The sequence below is a fragment of the Annulohypoxylon maeteangense genome (assembly GCF_022496945.1).
Source record: "Annulohypoxylon maeteangense strain CBS 123835 unplaced genomic scaffold GGS22scaffold_13, whole genome shotgun sequence".
NCBI lineage: Eukaryota > Fungi > Ascomycota > Sordariomycetes > Xylariales > Hypoxylaceae > Annulohypoxylon > Annulohypoxylon maeteangense.
Window position 1 is genome coordinate 399,357 of NW_025953260.1, and position 16,883 is coordinate 416,239.

Below are 16,883 nucleotides of genomic sequence, written 5' to 3' on the forward strand. Positions count from 1 at the left end.
TTTTCTAACATTCAATTGATGCATGGATTAATTATGGGTCTTCACCAATCATATCTGGGGATGGGTTTATCGCTTATCGATAGTAAACAGTGCCGTCTTTACGGATAACTATACTGTTTTCAAGAAACTCCAGTATTCACATATTTGCGTAGAACACTGCCGAAGGAAATCAGTTTCACTATATGAAATTCTTTAAATTAATATATTTAATCCTCCAGCCTGTGTCTATGAAATTTAGTCCGTCCATTGCTTTTCCGGTTCCAACCCCCTTACTAGATTCCTTAAATTCAAACGCGTGCTATACAGAACATTCTCAGTGAACCCGACCTCTCGCATCGCTTCTCCGGCGTTGTTGATATCCGAGTCAGCACTGATCTTCCCTCTAGGTCGGTGATGAACGAAAAGGCTCGGAACTATGCTAATGCAGCGCATTCCGTTGATGCGCAGTCGGCATAGATCACTCAGATGGTTGTCGAAGGGCTTCGTTTGACCCTCAAGACCCATGTGCTGAAGCGCCTTCTGTGCGCCAGCGGCGCTCAGCGCATACGCAAAACTACACACATTATCTCCAGGGACATATACAATGCGCGTCTCTGGTGGGTAGTCATCCCAGCTAAACGACCCGTTGCCTAGGATGTGACCGAGCGGCGGCACTGTTGGGTCATTACGGATGAGAATCTTACGGGCATCCCGTTGTTCGTACGGGATTTGAAGATGCTCGGGCAGGTCTTCATCAAACGTCGTTACACAGGATCCAAGCCACAACATATCCCAGTCTTGGCCGTATGGGCTAGGCGATTTCAGTCTCTGGTCTTGGTGGAAGTTTTTCTGCAGAACGCGTGCGGCTTGGGCGAATTGCGTCAATAGGTCTTTTATGTGGACATCCCAATCCATGTCGTCTTCCATGATAAGAGCTGATGAAATTCCTTCCTCGACAATACGGCGCATCGCATTGATATGCCCGCGCCACGATCCTAGATTGCTATCTTGCATCGTCTCTCGATTCCACCCCTAGGTTGGATGTGTTAACTTCTCCAAAGAGATTCGGCTTCGAAAAAATGGGAACTTACGAAGGGTAAAGCTTTATCGGGGATCGTCTTCCCAACTACGCCATCTACCCAACTTAGCTGAAACCCCGTCAACGATGACATTAGAGTTAATGCATCACGTTTATCGGAACGTTCAGGAAGTCCTATAACGAAGACCTTCTCAAACTACAACCCCAGAACCCGTCAATCAGTTAATGAGGATGCCACCACGAAGACAAAACTTACACCGAGAGTCCTATTGAATACGTCTGATTTCTCATGCTTTCCCTTTGATGGGACCCATTTTATCGAACTCGAAGTCGAGCTTAATTGATTGCGGACAGATCCCGATCCCAGATAGGCGAGGAAGATGCAAGCGAAGACCACCGCGCCAATTACCAAATTAATATTTTGTCGTCCCCCAATCATGATCGTGGTCTAGTCAACACGTTGCACTTAGTACCAAATCAAGTTCCATAGAGAACCATCGAATCTCGAAAACTGTTGGACTGGCGAATGTTCAGAGTAAGTAAGGGAGAAGAGACGTAACGTACAACCAACAAGTATCACACGTCTCACTAGTGCGACCTTCACCCAAGGTCTAGATCATCCGAAGTCACGAACATGTCGAATGAAATGTAAGATCAGCCGCAAAAATAACACAGCGTGTTATACATAGATACCTACCTGATAAGCTCGATGCTTACGATCGTAAACAATACGAAAGAAACACCCCGATTAGCGCCACCGTGCTCGCTTCTATCAGTAGACCAATCAACCCCTGTGCCTCCGGCGGGCGAGACCGGCTATCAGCGCCTAGTCCGTTGGAGGTCAGATTTAAATCTAGCGTGATCTAGCGATACGGGAGGGGGAAAGGATATTTTTCTGCCAATCGCTCCTATGATATCACGCTGCCCACCGGGCCATGACCGTTCGATCAGCGGTGTCAGTTAGATATAGCGACGGTGACGTAATCAAACACTCTTCAATTCTTAATTGATATGTTTAAACTTGTTCGGTTCCAATTTGTTGACTTTTACTTACACTAATCTTACTAATAATAATGACGAAGACACTTCCATCGCCAACCCTAACCGCATCCTTTGATAATCATACTTTTCGCGGGAGAATTCAGAAATGAATTCTTTTTACGTAGGTAGTATTTACCATAACAAAAACGCTGGAGATCCAAATTCATGTTTTTCGAGGACTCCTGTCCTCGTCACCACCGCAAACATTTCACAAGCCAACGTGCTTTTGAAGCTATATGGGTTTAACTTTATCAGGATATCGGAGACCGCAGGTACCCTCCTGCTCCTACGTCGGGTGATATCCCATACCCAAGTTGGCGCGTGTTTAGATAATCCATTTCCAGTCTCATATTTTGGCCAGTCTCGTAGATCGTCGAAGATCGACGGTGTTGTGTGTAAAGGACAAGCACGAATGAGGTCCTCCAATGTTATGAAGTAACCCTGACCGGACCAATCCCATCCCAAGATCAAGACTTCTTCTTGGGGCTCGTTATGTAGTATGATGCCTAAAACCTTAACTAGATGTGCTAGATTTCGGCGTCTGCGGAAAATATCTTGAGAGAAATTGTCTAGCAACATTTCAAAAAACCCGGCGAGACTGGATACTAGGATCATCCACACACTAGCATAATCGCACCTATTTTGTTCGCGAACGTTTGACATTCTATCATGACTGCTCCTTATTTGTTCATGAGCAGAAAAGCCTTGTTTTAGAAGAGACATTATAAAGTTCTCATTTGGGGCATTATGGGGCATGAATACCCAAGACAGACTCGCAGATAAAAGGACACTCTTATCGTTCAACCCTTCACTCATAGGAGAGTTGGTTTGGATGCTTGCGAGTCTTGTAATCACATCGTGGCTGCTAACTCCCTGCGATACCGCAAAATGTAACAGGGACATTTGGTCTGCCGGCATGATATCTTTGATTCCGTCAGATACAATTAATTTTTCTTTTCTCGAAAAGGACCACCATGCGAAAGAGGTCGGGAGCATGCTCCCAAGCTCCTCGAGTAGATGCCAAGAAACCCGGGGAGAGTCCTGATTTTCCCTTTGGTTCATGGACCATATTTCGTAGCCGTACAGGACAAAGTATTTGGGATTGGAGACATGTTTATGTTCTATGTTTCGAAGAACCTTCAGCTCTTTCAGTCGTAGATGTGCATGCAAATCCGCCAACTGAAGTTGATGGCAGCTCAATTGAAGCTCACTGAACCGCTCCGGTTGTAACAGGTATTCTCTGAGTGTTTTATGAAATAATTTGACTCTAGTTGACGTTAAATAAGGCATTGGCCTCAGGTATCGCATAATCCGCCGTCGTTCCAATGGTGGTAACTTCTTTGATATGTGGGAGGGACGATGTTGTGAATAGGCTTCGATCAGACCCCGAGTCCATCCGTCCAAATGATTCTTCACGTAAGCAATATGGGTCTCCACAACATCCATGGTGTAATTCTCATGGAGACTGGTCTTTCGCCATTCATCTTCGTCGGCTAGCCACTTCAAGGATAACGCATTCACGTCGTCTTCGAATGGATTCGTGAGTACGGCGAAGAGTATCCGATTTGTAATTCTTCGGTCTGTATATGAAAGCGAGCCAAGAATCTGATCATATAACGCGTTCATATCCTTTGGAAGCTCGTCTAATTTTCTTCTCAGGTCTACTCCTGTTCCATTTCTTCTGGCCTCCGATAGAATGATGCGAACCACAAGAACTGCCCAGAGGAAGACTCCCTCCGCGCGGTGAACAATTTCGCGTACAAGATATTCGCAGGATTCTCGCAGATGGTGGAGACTAAGGAATTCTTCGTCCTTAGTGAACATAGTTTGGCAATATTTTTCAATATCGCACTTATTAAGATCCTGTAGATGTACTTGGTATTGATCCGAGTACTTAGATGGGTCGAAAGTATTCTGAAATTGAATATGCGGTCGTGAGCTGACACACATTTTAATATTTCCATTGCTTGAAGCGGCCCAGTTGCGAAGCTGCTTTGCAAGGTGCCAATGGTCCTCACTATCGGCATCGTATTCGTCCAAACCGTCGATGAAAAGGCATAAGCAATAGTCGCCACCGGTAGCCTTGTCTATTAGTTTTCGGAAAGCTGCCTCGATGATATGGGGGCGAGTAAGGTTAGCAAGGTCAGTCGATAGCACCGGACCGCCTTCTTCCCAATAGCTTGGAAGTACCTCTGGAATCAGACTCGGGCGTATATTCAAAACAGAAAACAGTATCGAACGATATAGCCCTGTAAGAGATCTCTGGTTTTGATTACCAGAGATCCAGAAGAAGAACGCAGCGTAACACAGATCCCGCCCCCCTGCCCACTGCTCGAGGCATTTTCTAGTCTGTGGCTCCAACCAGATCTTCTTCATTAAAGTTGATTTCCCGGAACCAGGCTTGCCAGAAATATGAAATATTCCATGGCCAGATCTAAGCCACGATTTGAATTGGCCTGTTTCCTTCAGCTGTTTATGCGTAGGTTTACTCGATTGAAGGTTGTAGTCGAGACGATCACTGCTGATATCTTTCTCCTGAGAAGGCCATGAGAAAGTACCGTCGGTCGCATTTTTAATCTCATCTTCTCTATCAAAAATGCCTTCGAAGCGAAGTTGCATTAAAATTGAGGTTTCTGACCGGGCAGAAATGAGAGTATTTTGGAATCGAGAAAGTAGAGGCCCGAGTGAGTCACTTAGAAGCTTGCTACTGCCATGAGACTCTATGGCGCTCAATAGATCGGAACGAAGTTGAGCAAAATCGCTTGAACGCGATTCGGAAAGATTTCTGATATGCTTTTCGATCTCATCCAACTTTGTATTCAAACTTGACTGTTTTTCGCTATAATAATTGTATATATAAGTAACTTTATAGCCTCGAGCGAGTGTTTGAAATATTCATACCTCAACATTGGAAGAAAGCTTGCCATCAACTGAATACGATATGAGTCTAACGTAGCCTGTTTTGAAGAGATTTCGGAAGCTTTCAAAGACGAGACGAAAACGACCCTAAGTGCCTCAACTTTTGAGCTGGGGTCTTTCACGGTAAGCTTGGCTAATAAACTTAGCAGCTCTTCACATAGTACGCTACATTTTCCCGCGAGGTTCTTCAGTGGCCCAGGGCTATCAGTTATGAGTGTGCTAGAAAAGCGTTTGAGCTCATCTATTATTTCGTAAGTTTGGGTGTTCTCGTCGGTTCTGCCGAGTCCACTGCGCCGTAGCTTGCTGAATTGCTGCACCGCTTTGTAGCCAGCAACTAAAAACGTGTATATATTCGCGGCAAGACTGAAAGCTGTTATTGGATCCATGTAACCAGTATGATATAGAAGTGAAGGTAACTTATAAGTTAACAGAATCCCAACTGTAAACAAATTGGCTTTTCATAGAAACTTCGACGCTGTAATTTTCAAACTGGTGTGGGGGAATATTTTCATTGCCAGCCCTCACGATACCATCGACGTTCATAGATAGGTAGGTAAGCAACATTACTCCACAAAGCCCAATACCTGCTCAGGGCTCAAAATTACAATACAACAATATATTCAAATAAATTTAACTAATTGAATCATAGAACATGTTCCAAATGAGAACTTTGTCCCACTAACCAAGTGTCAAATGGGGATTGGTACACAGAAGTGAGGCTCTGGAATCTAATCGAACGGGTTCAAAATATGCCATCTCGATTCGGCGAATTCCCAATAGTAACCCTGGTAGCCCAATGTACTACCACTGCGCGTCGAGTACTATTGCGCCTAGGTATTAATGGGCAGCAAACAGGCTTCTTGAATTAGGCATTGTTGCTGCTCCCAAAGTGCGAGAGGAGGCAGTGCTTATCGGCTCGTTCTAAGGCGGTGCCAGGAAGTTAAGAGCACTGAAAGATTCCATAAACGCTCTGAAAACTGACGAATCAAGGGGTATTATTTCGGTAAGTAGAGGCATGACTAAGTTGTCACTTGCTTATTAAGCTGACTGAACTACTTATGTAATCAAGAAATTGTGCTTACGTAATAGTATCCAAATCACCTAGGTTAGAAGGTCAAGAAAAGACTAAGATCGCTCAGAAAATTCGTGTTCGAAACGAAAAACGGCGATTATTTATAACGGGAAAGGCAAGTGGTAATTACTTGATATCTAGATATATGAGAGACACTAGTATCTCAGAGAGCGAGATAATGGCGGACCATTTCCGTATACGGCATTCTTCTAGGGCCAGGTTCATCGGAAGGCATATAAGACATAAACATGAGTAAAAGATTTACTCCTGATGTGATGCATATATGCATGACTGGATGCTTGAATTGCCTCCCACTGTTGACACCGTCCCTCCTTAATCGTCCGACCCAGAACCACCACCGTACGAACGCCAGCGCTTCCGCGACACATCCAATCGCGGTGAGTAGAACACAAGTCCTGAAGAACAGCCCCACAAGCCACCAACCAATAAAAGCCTCAGGTGCCCCCCCCTTAGTCATTCCATTATATATCGATATTAACCAGGTCGAGAAGATGGCAAAGAGGCTGCTATTCACGAGGAGGATAAATATTTCTATAGCAACCCGATGGAGTGGGTGATGTTCCAGCCATAATAGTTTCAATTCTATGGGCTCCTTATATAATGGTAGTTCCGTTGATTCTACCAGTGGTAGTATTTTCTCGGCGAGGTATTTCTGCGACGGGGACGACATTGTGCAGGTATATAAATACCAAGAGAATGGCCGGCTTGTGATAAAATGTACCCCGGTTGATAATAGGGAAAGCGGCGATGATGCTGCTCCGTTGTATGCGTGTCGGGAATTTGATTATTTCTTGTTAATATTCTTGTAATTGGATGGACAGCTCAAAGGAAGGGAAAGTCTCTAAATAAATACGCGCACTAGGTATGCCTTCTAACGCTTAGGTAAAACAAACACCTAAAGAAGGTTCTTCCTAGACCCAACCTTAACTTTGAACATTGATTACCTCTCTAGGTGCGTAGGTGATACCTAGAGGTAAAGTCCAAGCTAGGTACATCCGACCCAGAGAGTGGTGGTATCTACAGTAGTTCAACACCTCTCATCTGCTATGTTACTGAGGGGATGGGCACTTAGCACGTAATCAAATATAGGGGAAATAATCTTTCAAAAAGGGGGATATGTGGGGCCAGAACCTTTATCTATGAGAACACACCCAAATTGTGCCTACCTGTACTTCAATGGTATTGTAAGCTAAAAATAACCTCGAATATTTAAACTTTACTAGATGTATTCCTATTATGAAAGTTTCTAGGTACCAGGCTATTGCGTCGACGTCACACGTCAACCCAGTCTGATTGAGGAAGGGGTTCTCACAAGAGGATATATGTGGGCGGGGAGGTATTTGGACGACTCGCACCTGTATAATACCTCATAAAATTATGGGATAGGTACCTGGTAGTGCCAGAAGTCTGGTCTAAGAAGTCTTGTTGGTCGCTAACTCTGGGAACAGGACACCTTATCTGTAGGTATGTATACCGTGCTCTCCCCAGCGACAATAATTTAGAGCTTCTCGCGCAATATCGTCGCTGTTTCCTTACCCATTAGTTCCGCCTCCTGGCGGGTAGATACACGCATAGTAAACTACCTGCGCTGTCTGTGTTATCTCTGATTTCAATTCCCCTTGCACTGCTCGGGACATTGCGATGATGAAAATTCGATGACGCCTCGATTGCGTAAAGCCAACAATAATTACCTACCTATGCACCGCCCAACACCAAACTAATAAACCCACTATGCGACAACCAACCTCAAATAAACATCAACCAAGTCCCCCAATTACAATCCCATAAATCTCGAACCCAGCCATGTACATCCCATCGGCACAAAGCGTTCTCGCAGCAGGACTCGCCCTCACGGGCATTCTCAAGGGGCGTAAGTCCACCCCCCTTCCCCATTCCCTTTCCCCTCTCCCCCTAAACATCCACACCCCAACTCACAGCCCCATCCAGCACGCACCATAGCCTCAGGCACAATCCTCGACTACGCCCCCGAAACCTGCAAAGACGCGTCCGGCGCCGCGCGCTGCACGCCGCCCTTCATAGTCACGAAATTGACGTGCTACCGTCTAGAATGGAAGACCGAGGGTGCGCTCACGCATACCACGGCCGAGGTGCGGGATGCCGGGTCCGGGGAGCTAGTGTTCTACCGCGATACGGATGGGAAGTGGACGCCGGAGCTAGGGGAGGTGAGTTGGCTATTCCTACCTATGTGTCTGTTTGCCTGTTTGGCTAGACTATATGAAAAGGGGAGGACGATGTTTGCTAATTGGATGCCTGTGCGGCATGATAGCTTGTTTATCTCGATTTCAAACCTAAAGTTCCGGCGACGGGGAACCAAACTGTGCGGTATTTAGTTAGGACCTGCGAATGACGCAGGAGGCTGAGGATTAAATGAGGGGCTTGTTGTTAGGTGGAGGGGCAGAGGGGATGGCGTTAAGATTATTGTGGCAAAATATGGGATGCATTATTGGCTAGGCACAATGGTTGATTTAGTAACAGCTCATATGATAAGAACTAAAGGGATGGCGGAAGACCTATCTGATTCAATACGGTCAGCACCTAGTGACAACTAAGTTGTCTAGTAATTCCAAATTCGCTTTATACATGGGACTTTCACAATAGCGTAGATATGTTACATGAGATTCATTGATATGCCGGTCGTAACGCTAACATCATTCATTTCCATACCGAGCGCGGTACCAACTCTGCTTCATGCACATCCGGAGCTCGACCTTTGATCCTCGAAGGACCCGCTACGGGAGTTGTCCAATTGAGGTCCTTGTCCCAGATACCGGCCTTAGTGTAGTCTCCGCTGTCCGTGCCAGACATAAAACCGAACCGGAAGTACTCGTTATAGCTCGACGTATTCTCGCGAGTCCAAGTGAAATGGTCCGAACCCTCGTCGCCCCAAAACGCACGGTATCTTTCGACGTCGTTAACCAGTACGCTAATGCCATCGTATCGTACTCCTGGCGAAGCCTGCCAGGTAAATGTGATTTCTGAAAGGGCCGAAAGAGTTGTGTTAATAACAGGCGTTAGAATTTCGGGAAGAGGCGAGCCCAACTGCGCGTCTCCCTGCAAATCCGTCGACGTTTGCAGAACCGCGTCAAAGCCCCAGCGAGCAATACCATTGATGAAGAACCCTATCAAGATGCCTTGGTAGAGTAGTGATGGTCTCGTTTGTATGCTGGTCCCTGGTACAAGCAGCAACGCAAGGACGTAATGGTGGATTCGCAAGTTGAGGTTAGGTAACACAAGGCAGATGATGATCCCAAGGAGAAACAGCGCGTAAAGCTGGAGATAGCGGATTAATTTCCCTTCTTGTCGGATTGCCCAAATTTGACCAACAACAACGCAAAATAGTACGATGACTATTATAGCAAGTGCTGCTTTAGCACCAGGTTGCTGGTCGAGATCGTGTGCGGTCAAGCGTTGGATAGGGATGAAGTCAAACGTGTAATTAGTAAGTGCTCCAACCCAGCAACCACCGAGCCACAAAACCGTTTTTTCAACTTGAGCCGTGAGGCCATGCAGGGTTCGTCGGACGCCCATCTTATCGTAAAATACCCAAGCACAGAACATGGCGGGGAGAAATTTACCCAAAATATTAGAAAATAGACCGGGAATTGTCGAGTATGACGGCGGGTCGGAAGCCATACCAACTTGCCAAAAGATACCGATGAAAATGGTGAAGAAAAATACTGATGATGATGCGGTAAATAGGGATAAGACCGAAGTGAAAACCACGGAGATTGCCAACAGCGACCATCTGACATCTTTGGCTTTACATTCGATACCCTGCTCAAATGTGATCGACATCGGAAAGTAAGAATCGAAGCCGATACTGTCGATGCCATTTCTGTTCGTGCTGACGAAATCCTGCTGTTCTCCTACCAGGGACACAACACCGCAACCGCCCTGGGAGTTGGAGATGAGACCAGCATGGACGGCGGCTCCGCAAATAAAGGAGTCGCCTCGATAAATAGGGCTCTCCTCGTTCGCCAGATCCGTGGGTCCTCCAACAACCAACGGAGCATAAACTACTTCCTGCGCTCCTACCGCTCTAGGGTTGAGAACCCGGTAACTGGCGCAATTCGATGGACAGCGGAAGGCAAAGGCACTGTTGTTGAACGGCCTACAATTGACGCCGTCAATGCCACAACCGTTATTTCGTGACCAATATGCTACACCACAACTAATATCGGTTGGCATACCATAAGTCGCAACCTCAGAAGCAACCTGACCTCGCCACATAACAATAGCAAATGCGATGATCCATACTGCGACATAACCCATATACAACAGGATCTGGTGTTTCCTATTCGGGAGGAACTTGTCGATGAGACGAAGCGGTGCATGCTGAACGACTGGAAAAAGTGGATCGATCTTCCAGATCTTGTGGTTTTGAGGACCCTTCACCCACTTAACAGCAACCTTCCCATACTTCCGGATCGGATATGGAACCCACTTCCATTTCTTCCAAGCTCCCTGGTCTTGCATAAAGCGCGGAGTCGGCGGGTCGTCGTCGTCTTCGTTAAATTCAAGATGTTCCGGGCCGCCGAGCGGATCGTCCGGATGCGCCGGAGAAGCGTTACGCTGCCGTTGCTGTTCGATGTCAGGAGAGACTGAACGAGTTTCTAACTGATTGCTACTCATGATAGGGAACTATAAATCGTGTCGCGTATATATTAGTGATCGATAGAATCGTTTACGACTTTGCACAAAGAGGCGTCGAAGATTTGTCTTACATTCGAAGGCTGAGAGATAATACAAAGATACTTAACCCACAGGCTACAGATAGACAATTATATGTCTACAACGATATTGATATTCAAGAATACATAGGATAAAAAACGTGGGTTACGCGATCAGCAAGGACACAGACCGAGAACCCGCTCAGCCTTCGAAAGTGGTTGTTGCGCAACAGAGGTTGGGAGGAAGAATGAATGGAGGCTCGTGACAAATGATGTACGTGGGAGGAATCGAGAGCGCCGAGAGTTAGGCGCAGGCTGGAAACTAGGTGGGCCTAGTCTTGTCATACCCAGGCGATTGGGCAGGTGGGATGGTGATCAATAACCATTGGTCTCCCCTGTTTCCCTCGACAGGAACAAGTGGACTCTAGAGGGTCGATTCTCCGGAATGCGGCATCTCTAAGTTCCGGTCCGTTATCCTTATCGACCATCATCGTTCCCGTCTTTTTATTGGTTCACGCCGAGGGGGTGAAAATATCATAGGTATTAATCTCGACGCCTTATGAAAACTTACTAAATGCACACTATCACAACGAACACCAAATCATGGAATAAATTTTTATATTTTGAAGATTCATATGTTTTATTTCAATATAGAAGAACGTCACCTAGTACTATATATGCCCATCAATCATATATAACGGCTCGAGGGCTGATTCCACAAATACGACAATCAAGTATGACTGACTCATCGCCTGAACACGTTATGTTTAACGTGCTAAAGAGTGTGGCCGCAAATGGGGGAGGACCTAGAGTTGGCCGCTTATCCATCCCGAAACGGAAGACGATAGACACGCCCAATTTCTTGGGTCTCACATCACGAGGGGCTATTCCGCATATGACCCCTGATGTCATCGCTAAACACACTGATCTCAACGGCTCATATATGGCTCTGGAGGACTGTGAGTGAGAGTGTCTTTCAGTATCCCATTTTGTACCTAATTGACATATTACTTAGTTGTAGAAAAGTCCCAGAAGAGAGTCGTGCCCGCTATCTATAACGTACCTGAATCAGACGGGAAGGATGCTCTCCACGCGTATACTGCTACACCTGCGCCGGTAGCCACAGTGCTTGGCGCTCGTCGGCATCCGGCAGTGATCGCCCCAATGGGCAACGGAAAGGATTATATTTCAATTTATACTTCGACGGGCTTCCAGCAGTTGAAGAACAAGGATTATTACCATGCCGTTGAGAGGCTACAACCAGATATAGTGATCCCCTTGGCCGACTTAACGTTTGGCAACTCACATATCAGGGAGAGGCTTCCACATCCGAAGCGACAGATTCGAATGACGGAGCGGACGGAAGATTGGTTGGCCGAATTCATTAAGCTGAAAAATGCTGAGAACGGAGACCAAGCGATGAAATGTGGCGTCTTCGCCCCGTTGTTGTCAGTCTCTTATCCAATGCAGTGGGAGTACATAACTCGTCTATCCCAAGACTATATTGAACATCTATCTGGTCTGGCGGTATATGATGCAGATATTTTCCCAGATTTGAATGGACATAGTTCTTTGGATCCTTTACCTCGACTTTCGATGGACTTCATCACCTCGCCCCACGAAATTCTCCGGCAAATCCGCCAAGGGCTCGACATTTTCACCGTACCATTCATTAACACTGTCTCAGATGCCGGGATTGCTCTCACTTTCTCATTCCCGCCCCCCACGTCATTAGTCTCAAGCCTACACCCACTAGGAATAGACATGTGGTCGCAAGATCATCAGATATCGCTGAAACCGCTCGCAGACGGATGTAAATGCTACGCTTGTACCAAACACCACCGCGCATACATCCAACACCTGTTAAATGCGAAGGAAATGCTTGGGTGGACACTTCTTCAAATCCATAATCACCACGTCTTAGATTCGTTTTTCGCGGCAATCCGAGCTACGCTTATAGCAGAACCGTCGACATTCGAACAGGACTGTGAAAACTTTTACAAGGCCTACGAATCCGAGTTTCCGAAGGGTACCGGAGAACGGCCACGAGCTCGTGGATATCACTTCAAGGCTGAAGGAGGACAATCAAAAATAAATCCTCCAGCATGGGAAAATTGGGCCGAAGACCCAGCGCTAGCCGGAGAAAGGGCAGGTCTTGCTGTGACAGGAGCCACTGCCGAAGGGAAAGAGACTCCAGTCGTTCCCGATCCCAGCGCCGATGCTAAAGACTTAGACAAGAAAGGATTTGCTGAAATAGATCGGTGAGCTAGCAATGGCTGGATATGTCATTTATAACTCTATGGCCTAGCAAACAGCTTGCCTTCTTCACGACCGAACGAGGCCTAAACGGCGAGATCGTTCGATGCCCCTTATGAGTTCGATATGTGGAGCTATTCGGTCGCCAGGTTAGCATCCGATGATACCCCATTCCTTAATGCGTAGCCATAGAATTTTTAAGGTTCCCAATAGCTTGGAACCAAGGTGAAGATCTGCATGCACGGAGCAGGCGCTGCCATTGGCCTATCGCAACCCACTGCAAGGGCGGGTGCTCCCGGATGCTCCCTACGACGATGTTTTTGACCACAGGTCAAAGCTAGGTATCTATGAACACAAATTCCAAAGGAAATTCTTCTTATGGAATCTAAATATTAGAACATCAACGGGTAAAGGTGAAATCTTGACTTATCACGACCTCCACAATGGATCTTACGAGATAACTATTACTATTCAGCGTAAGTATCAATCGAAGCCCAGGTCAACTTTCAAATAGCTCATTGCTATACTAATTTTTCAACATATATCACCCATTTTGATAAATATTTCTGCATTTATTCCCTCTTATCATATCCATGCAAGCACGTGTGTACAATTTGAGACCCAGTCAACCGGGATAATCGAGATATTCTCGATTTGAAGCTAGAGCCAATCATAATGGCTAATTCAGCCCACGTTTTCGGGCCCTTGTTGAGATAGCATATCATATCCACATCCAGCTTCCCAGTCTTGAGCTTCAAAGAACATGTCTAGAATCATTGCTTATTCGCCCGGCCAGCCTGAAGAAGAGCTCATCGTATCCTAATCCAGTATGTAACAGCAAGACATATTAACTAGGTATTATAGGTTTCCAATCATAAATGGTGGGAAGGCATAATGCCATGTTCAATACTAGGTATCAATGTAGTCAAGCTCAATAATGTCTTTCGGGGAAGCACACGACCAGGAGTATGAAGATCCAGGAACCAGGAACCAACAGCAAACATCAGTTCATTCTAACCATGTTCTCCGCCGAGCTATCTTCATAGTTAATACACGTGCAACGAACAATCACTATGATTCCTGCGCGGCCGAAGCCATCGTCCTACGGCCGGAAATTTCAACAGTATAGATAACCAATTACAACCAGGCCCCCTCCACCGCCAAGATCTCAGCGCTGCGAGACTTGCGCATCCAAGAACAGCCAAGACCCGACGACCTTCTGTTGCAGGACGGGCGGTAGAGTAGCTCAGCTAGACACATGGGTCGCGATGTAGCTACTCTGCGCGCCGGTCTTGGCTCGCGCCGGGTATATAACGCCATAGAAATCCCTACGCCTCCGCCACGAGACATCCGGGTCCTCGTGTCTTCATCGCGCCGACGACGTTCTCTCACTCGAGCGTTCCTACATCATGGGCAGACTCACCACCCTCGCCGCCGTAGCGGCTTCCCTGTCCGCGGCCGCCGCCCAGACCTTCCAGCGACTTGGCGCCTGTCCGGACCTCGGCTGCGTCCTGCCGCCCGACCAGTCGGACTTCCTCCCCGGCCAGTACTTCGACCTGCGCCTCGAGGTCCACGCCCCGGTCAACGGCTCCGAGGCGTTCAACGGCGGCGTTCCCGACGACAAGTTCTCCGTCACGATCGCGAAGGAGGGCGGCGAAGCGAAGGGCGTCGCGGAGTTTTTCGCGATCGATGAGCCAAAACTGGAGACCTGGGATTTTAAGTGGTATGAGGATCTGTTTGCTCAGGACGCCGGGACGCCGTCCGTGGTTAATGTCGCGTCGAGGATTTATCGGAAGATTGCACTTTATGAACCCGGGAATTACGCTGTTACTTTGACGTATTATGATGGGCAGACGACGACGGCGAATTGGGTTGTGCGCCCCTTAGCTACGAAGAAGAAGGCTAAGAATGTGATTCTGTTTATTGGTATGGTTGTTCGTGTGATTGGGAATAAGTATGGTGTTAACGTTGGATAGGTGATGGTATGACCACGAATATGATCACTGCTGCTCGTCTTCTTGGTCACAAGAGCATCAATGGAAAGTACCAGTCTCTGCTGCAGATGGATCAGTTCCCTATTTTGGGACACCAAATGGTATGGCTCTGGATTTTTTGAATGTTTTAGATTGTTTGCTAATTATCGTCATCAGACCCATTCCATTGATAGCTTCATCACCGACAGTGCCAACTCGGCATCGGCCCTCTACACTGGACACAAGAGCACGGTCAATGCTATGGGGTGAGTTATACACAGAGCCATTTAATAGTTGATGTTTATCTGGTTACTAACGGTGTCAAAGTGTCTACGTTGATTCATCTCCCAATTTCTTCGATGACCCCAAGGTTGAGACCCTTGTCGAAATATTGAAGCGCACTTGGGTGAGTACCTAGCAGATAACATAATCATCTCGAGAAATCTAAAAGATCTAATGTACTAATTATACTAGGATTCTGCCTGGGGCGCCGTCTCAACAGCAGCCATTTCGGATGCTACTCCCATTGCTCTTACTGGCCACAGCCGTTCCCGCTATGCCTATGGCTCTCTCGTTGACCAGGGACTAAACTCAGTCACCAATTACTCTTGGACCAACCATGGCGGTCCCGATGTCTGGTTTGGTGGCGGTGCTGAGCAATTCAACCCCGGATCTGGTAGTTATGAAGGCAAGGACTACTACGAGGCCTTTGCGAATGCCGGGTACGACATTAGCTTAAACAAAACCTCTCTCCTCGAGCTCGGCAACAGCAGCAAGGCCCTCGGCATCTTCTGCCAGTCTCACTTCCCCGTCTGGCTCGACCGCAACGTGTTCACAGATAACCTAAACACGTTCAAGAACGACCCTCACGGCACCACGAGCCCTGCCCTCGATCTTCCCGGACTCAAGGAGATGACGCTAAAGGCGATCGACATCCTTCACACGCGCGGCGGTGACAAGGGTTTCTTCTTAATGTCCGAGGGCGCGTCAATTGACAAACAGATGCACGCATTAGACTACGACCGCGCGCTCGGCGATCTTCTCGAGCTTGATGACACAGTGCGCGCCACAGTCGCGCACCTCAAGGCCATCGGGGAGCTCGAATCCACCCTCATCCTCGTAACAGCAGACCACGGCCACGGCTTTGACGTCTACGGCGGCGTCGATACACAGTACCTTTCCTCGAAGCCAAGCGACCGCGAAAAGCGCCGCGCCGTCGGCACCTACGAGATGTCGGGTCTATCGCAGTACACCGTGCCCGTGGACGGCGTGTCATACGGCACTGGACCAAACTTCCCGGTGAACTGGGACCCGCGGTACACGTTAGCGCAGGGGTTCAGCGCAAACCCGGACCGCAGGGAGAACTTCAAAGTCCACAAGTCCCCGCGCAAAGTCGTAAGCAGCACCCCCGGGTTCGCCAAGAGCGACATGTTCGTCGACGCGAAGGATAGCCCCGACGGGTTCGTCGTCAACGGCACGTTGTCCGTTACGGAGTCTTCGGGCGTTCACTCGTTGACTGATGTCGCGGTCTTCGCTATGGGCCCGTGCCAGGAGATGTTTTCGGGGGTGTATGGGAATGTGGATGTGTTTTATAAGATGGCGAGTTGCTTGGGTTTGGCGAGGCCGGATGGTAAGACCCCTGCGGATCCGGAGAGTGGGTGTGGTTCGAAGCATTGAGTTAGGGGTGGTTGTGATAATGATGGGCTTTTTTACGTACGGGGTTAGGGAGGTAAGGATAAAGAGGGAGCATCATGGCATGATGAAGTATCTTCTAGTATATAATTCAATACTAATCTGTATCGTAAATGTCTTCCCACTCAGCTTCTGATGACGGGCTGGGTGTCGTGTTATAAAATTCCAACTTGTGCTGGCTGTCGAGACAACGGGCTCCG

At 47.5% G+C, this 16,883-nt stretch overlaps 6 protein-coding genes across 6 annotated transcripts; 3 read left to right on the plus strand and 3 right to left on the minus strand.

Moving 5' to 3' along the window:
• Window positions 1-173: 173 nt before the first annotated feature.
• On the minus strand, window positions 174-2,056 carry GGS22DRAFT_36494 (glycosyltransferase family 25 protein). Its single transcript, XM_047966910.1, has 3 exons — window positions 1,275-2,056; window positions 1,071-1,214; window positions 174-1,011 (listed from the first exon to the last, which is right to left on the minus strand). The coding sequence occupies exons 1-3, from the start codon at window positions 1,455-1,457 to the stop codon at window positions 235-237; spliced, it is 1,104 nt and encodes a 367-aa protein (XP_047816977.1). The 5' UTR covers window positions 1,458-2,056; the 3' UTR covers window positions 174-234.
• Window positions 1,825-5,627, minus strand: GGS22DRAFT_36489 (uncharacterized protein). Its single transcript, XM_047966909.1, has 2 exons — window positions 4,961-5,627; window positions 1,825-4,898 (listed from the first exon to the last, which is right to left on the minus strand). Exons 1-2 carry the CDS (start codon window positions 5,362-5,364, stop codon window positions 2,192-2,194), a joined length of 3,111 nt encoding a protein of 1,036 aa, XP_047816978.1. The 5' UTR covers window positions 5,365-5,627; the 3' UTR covers window positions 1,825-2,191.
• A 1,917-nt stretch (window positions 5,628-7,544) lies between these two features.
• GGS22DRAFT_36506 (uncharacterized protein) lies at window positions 7,545-8,592 on the plus strand. The gene is made up of 3 exons (XM_047966911.1): window positions 7,545-7,941; window positions 8,019-8,254; window positions 8,359-8,592. The coding sequence occupies exons 1-3, from the start codon at window positions 7,875-7,877 to the stop codon at window positions 8,437-8,439; spliced, it is 384 nt and encodes a 127-aa protein (XP_047816979.1). The 5' UTR covers window positions 7,545-7,874; the 3' UTR covers window positions 8,440-8,592.
• Window positions 8,593-10,812, minus strand: GGS22DRAFT_36507 (uncharacterized protein). Its single transcript, XM_047966912.1, has one exon. It carries the CDS (start codon window positions 10,722-10,724, stop codon window positions 8,745-8,747), a length of 1,980 nt encoding a protein of 659 aa, XP_047816980.1. The 5' UTR covers window positions 10,725-10,812; the 3' UTR covers window positions 8,593-8,744.
• A 547-nt stretch (window positions 10,813-11,359) lies between these two features.
• GGS22DRAFT_167986 (tRNA-guanine transglycosylase) lies at window positions 11,360-13,384 on the plus strand. Its single transcript, XM_047962064.1, has 2 exons — window positions 11,360-11,721; window positions 11,778-13,384. Exons 1-2 carry the CDS (start codon window positions 11,499-11,501, stop codon window positions 13,025-13,027), a joined length of 1,473 nt encoding a protein of 490 aa, XP_047816981.1. The 5' UTR covers window positions 11,360-11,498; the 3' UTR covers window positions 13,028-13,384.
• A 903-nt stretch (window positions 13,385-14,287) lies between these two features.
• On the plus strand, window positions 14,288-16,724 carry GGS22DRAFT_36554 (alkaline phosphatase-like protein). The gene is made up of 5 exons (XM_047966913.1): window positions 14,288-14,944; window positions 14,995-15,113; window positions 15,169-15,257; window positions 15,319-15,397; window positions 15,466-16,724. Exons 1-5 carry the CDS (start codon window positions 14,428-14,430, stop codon window positions 16,666-16,668), a joined length of 2,007 nt encoding a protein of 668 aa, XP_047816982.1. The 5' UTR covers window positions 14,288-14,427; the 3' UTR covers window positions 16,669-16,724.
• The last annotated feature ends 159 nt before the right edge of the window (window positions 16,725-16,883 follow it).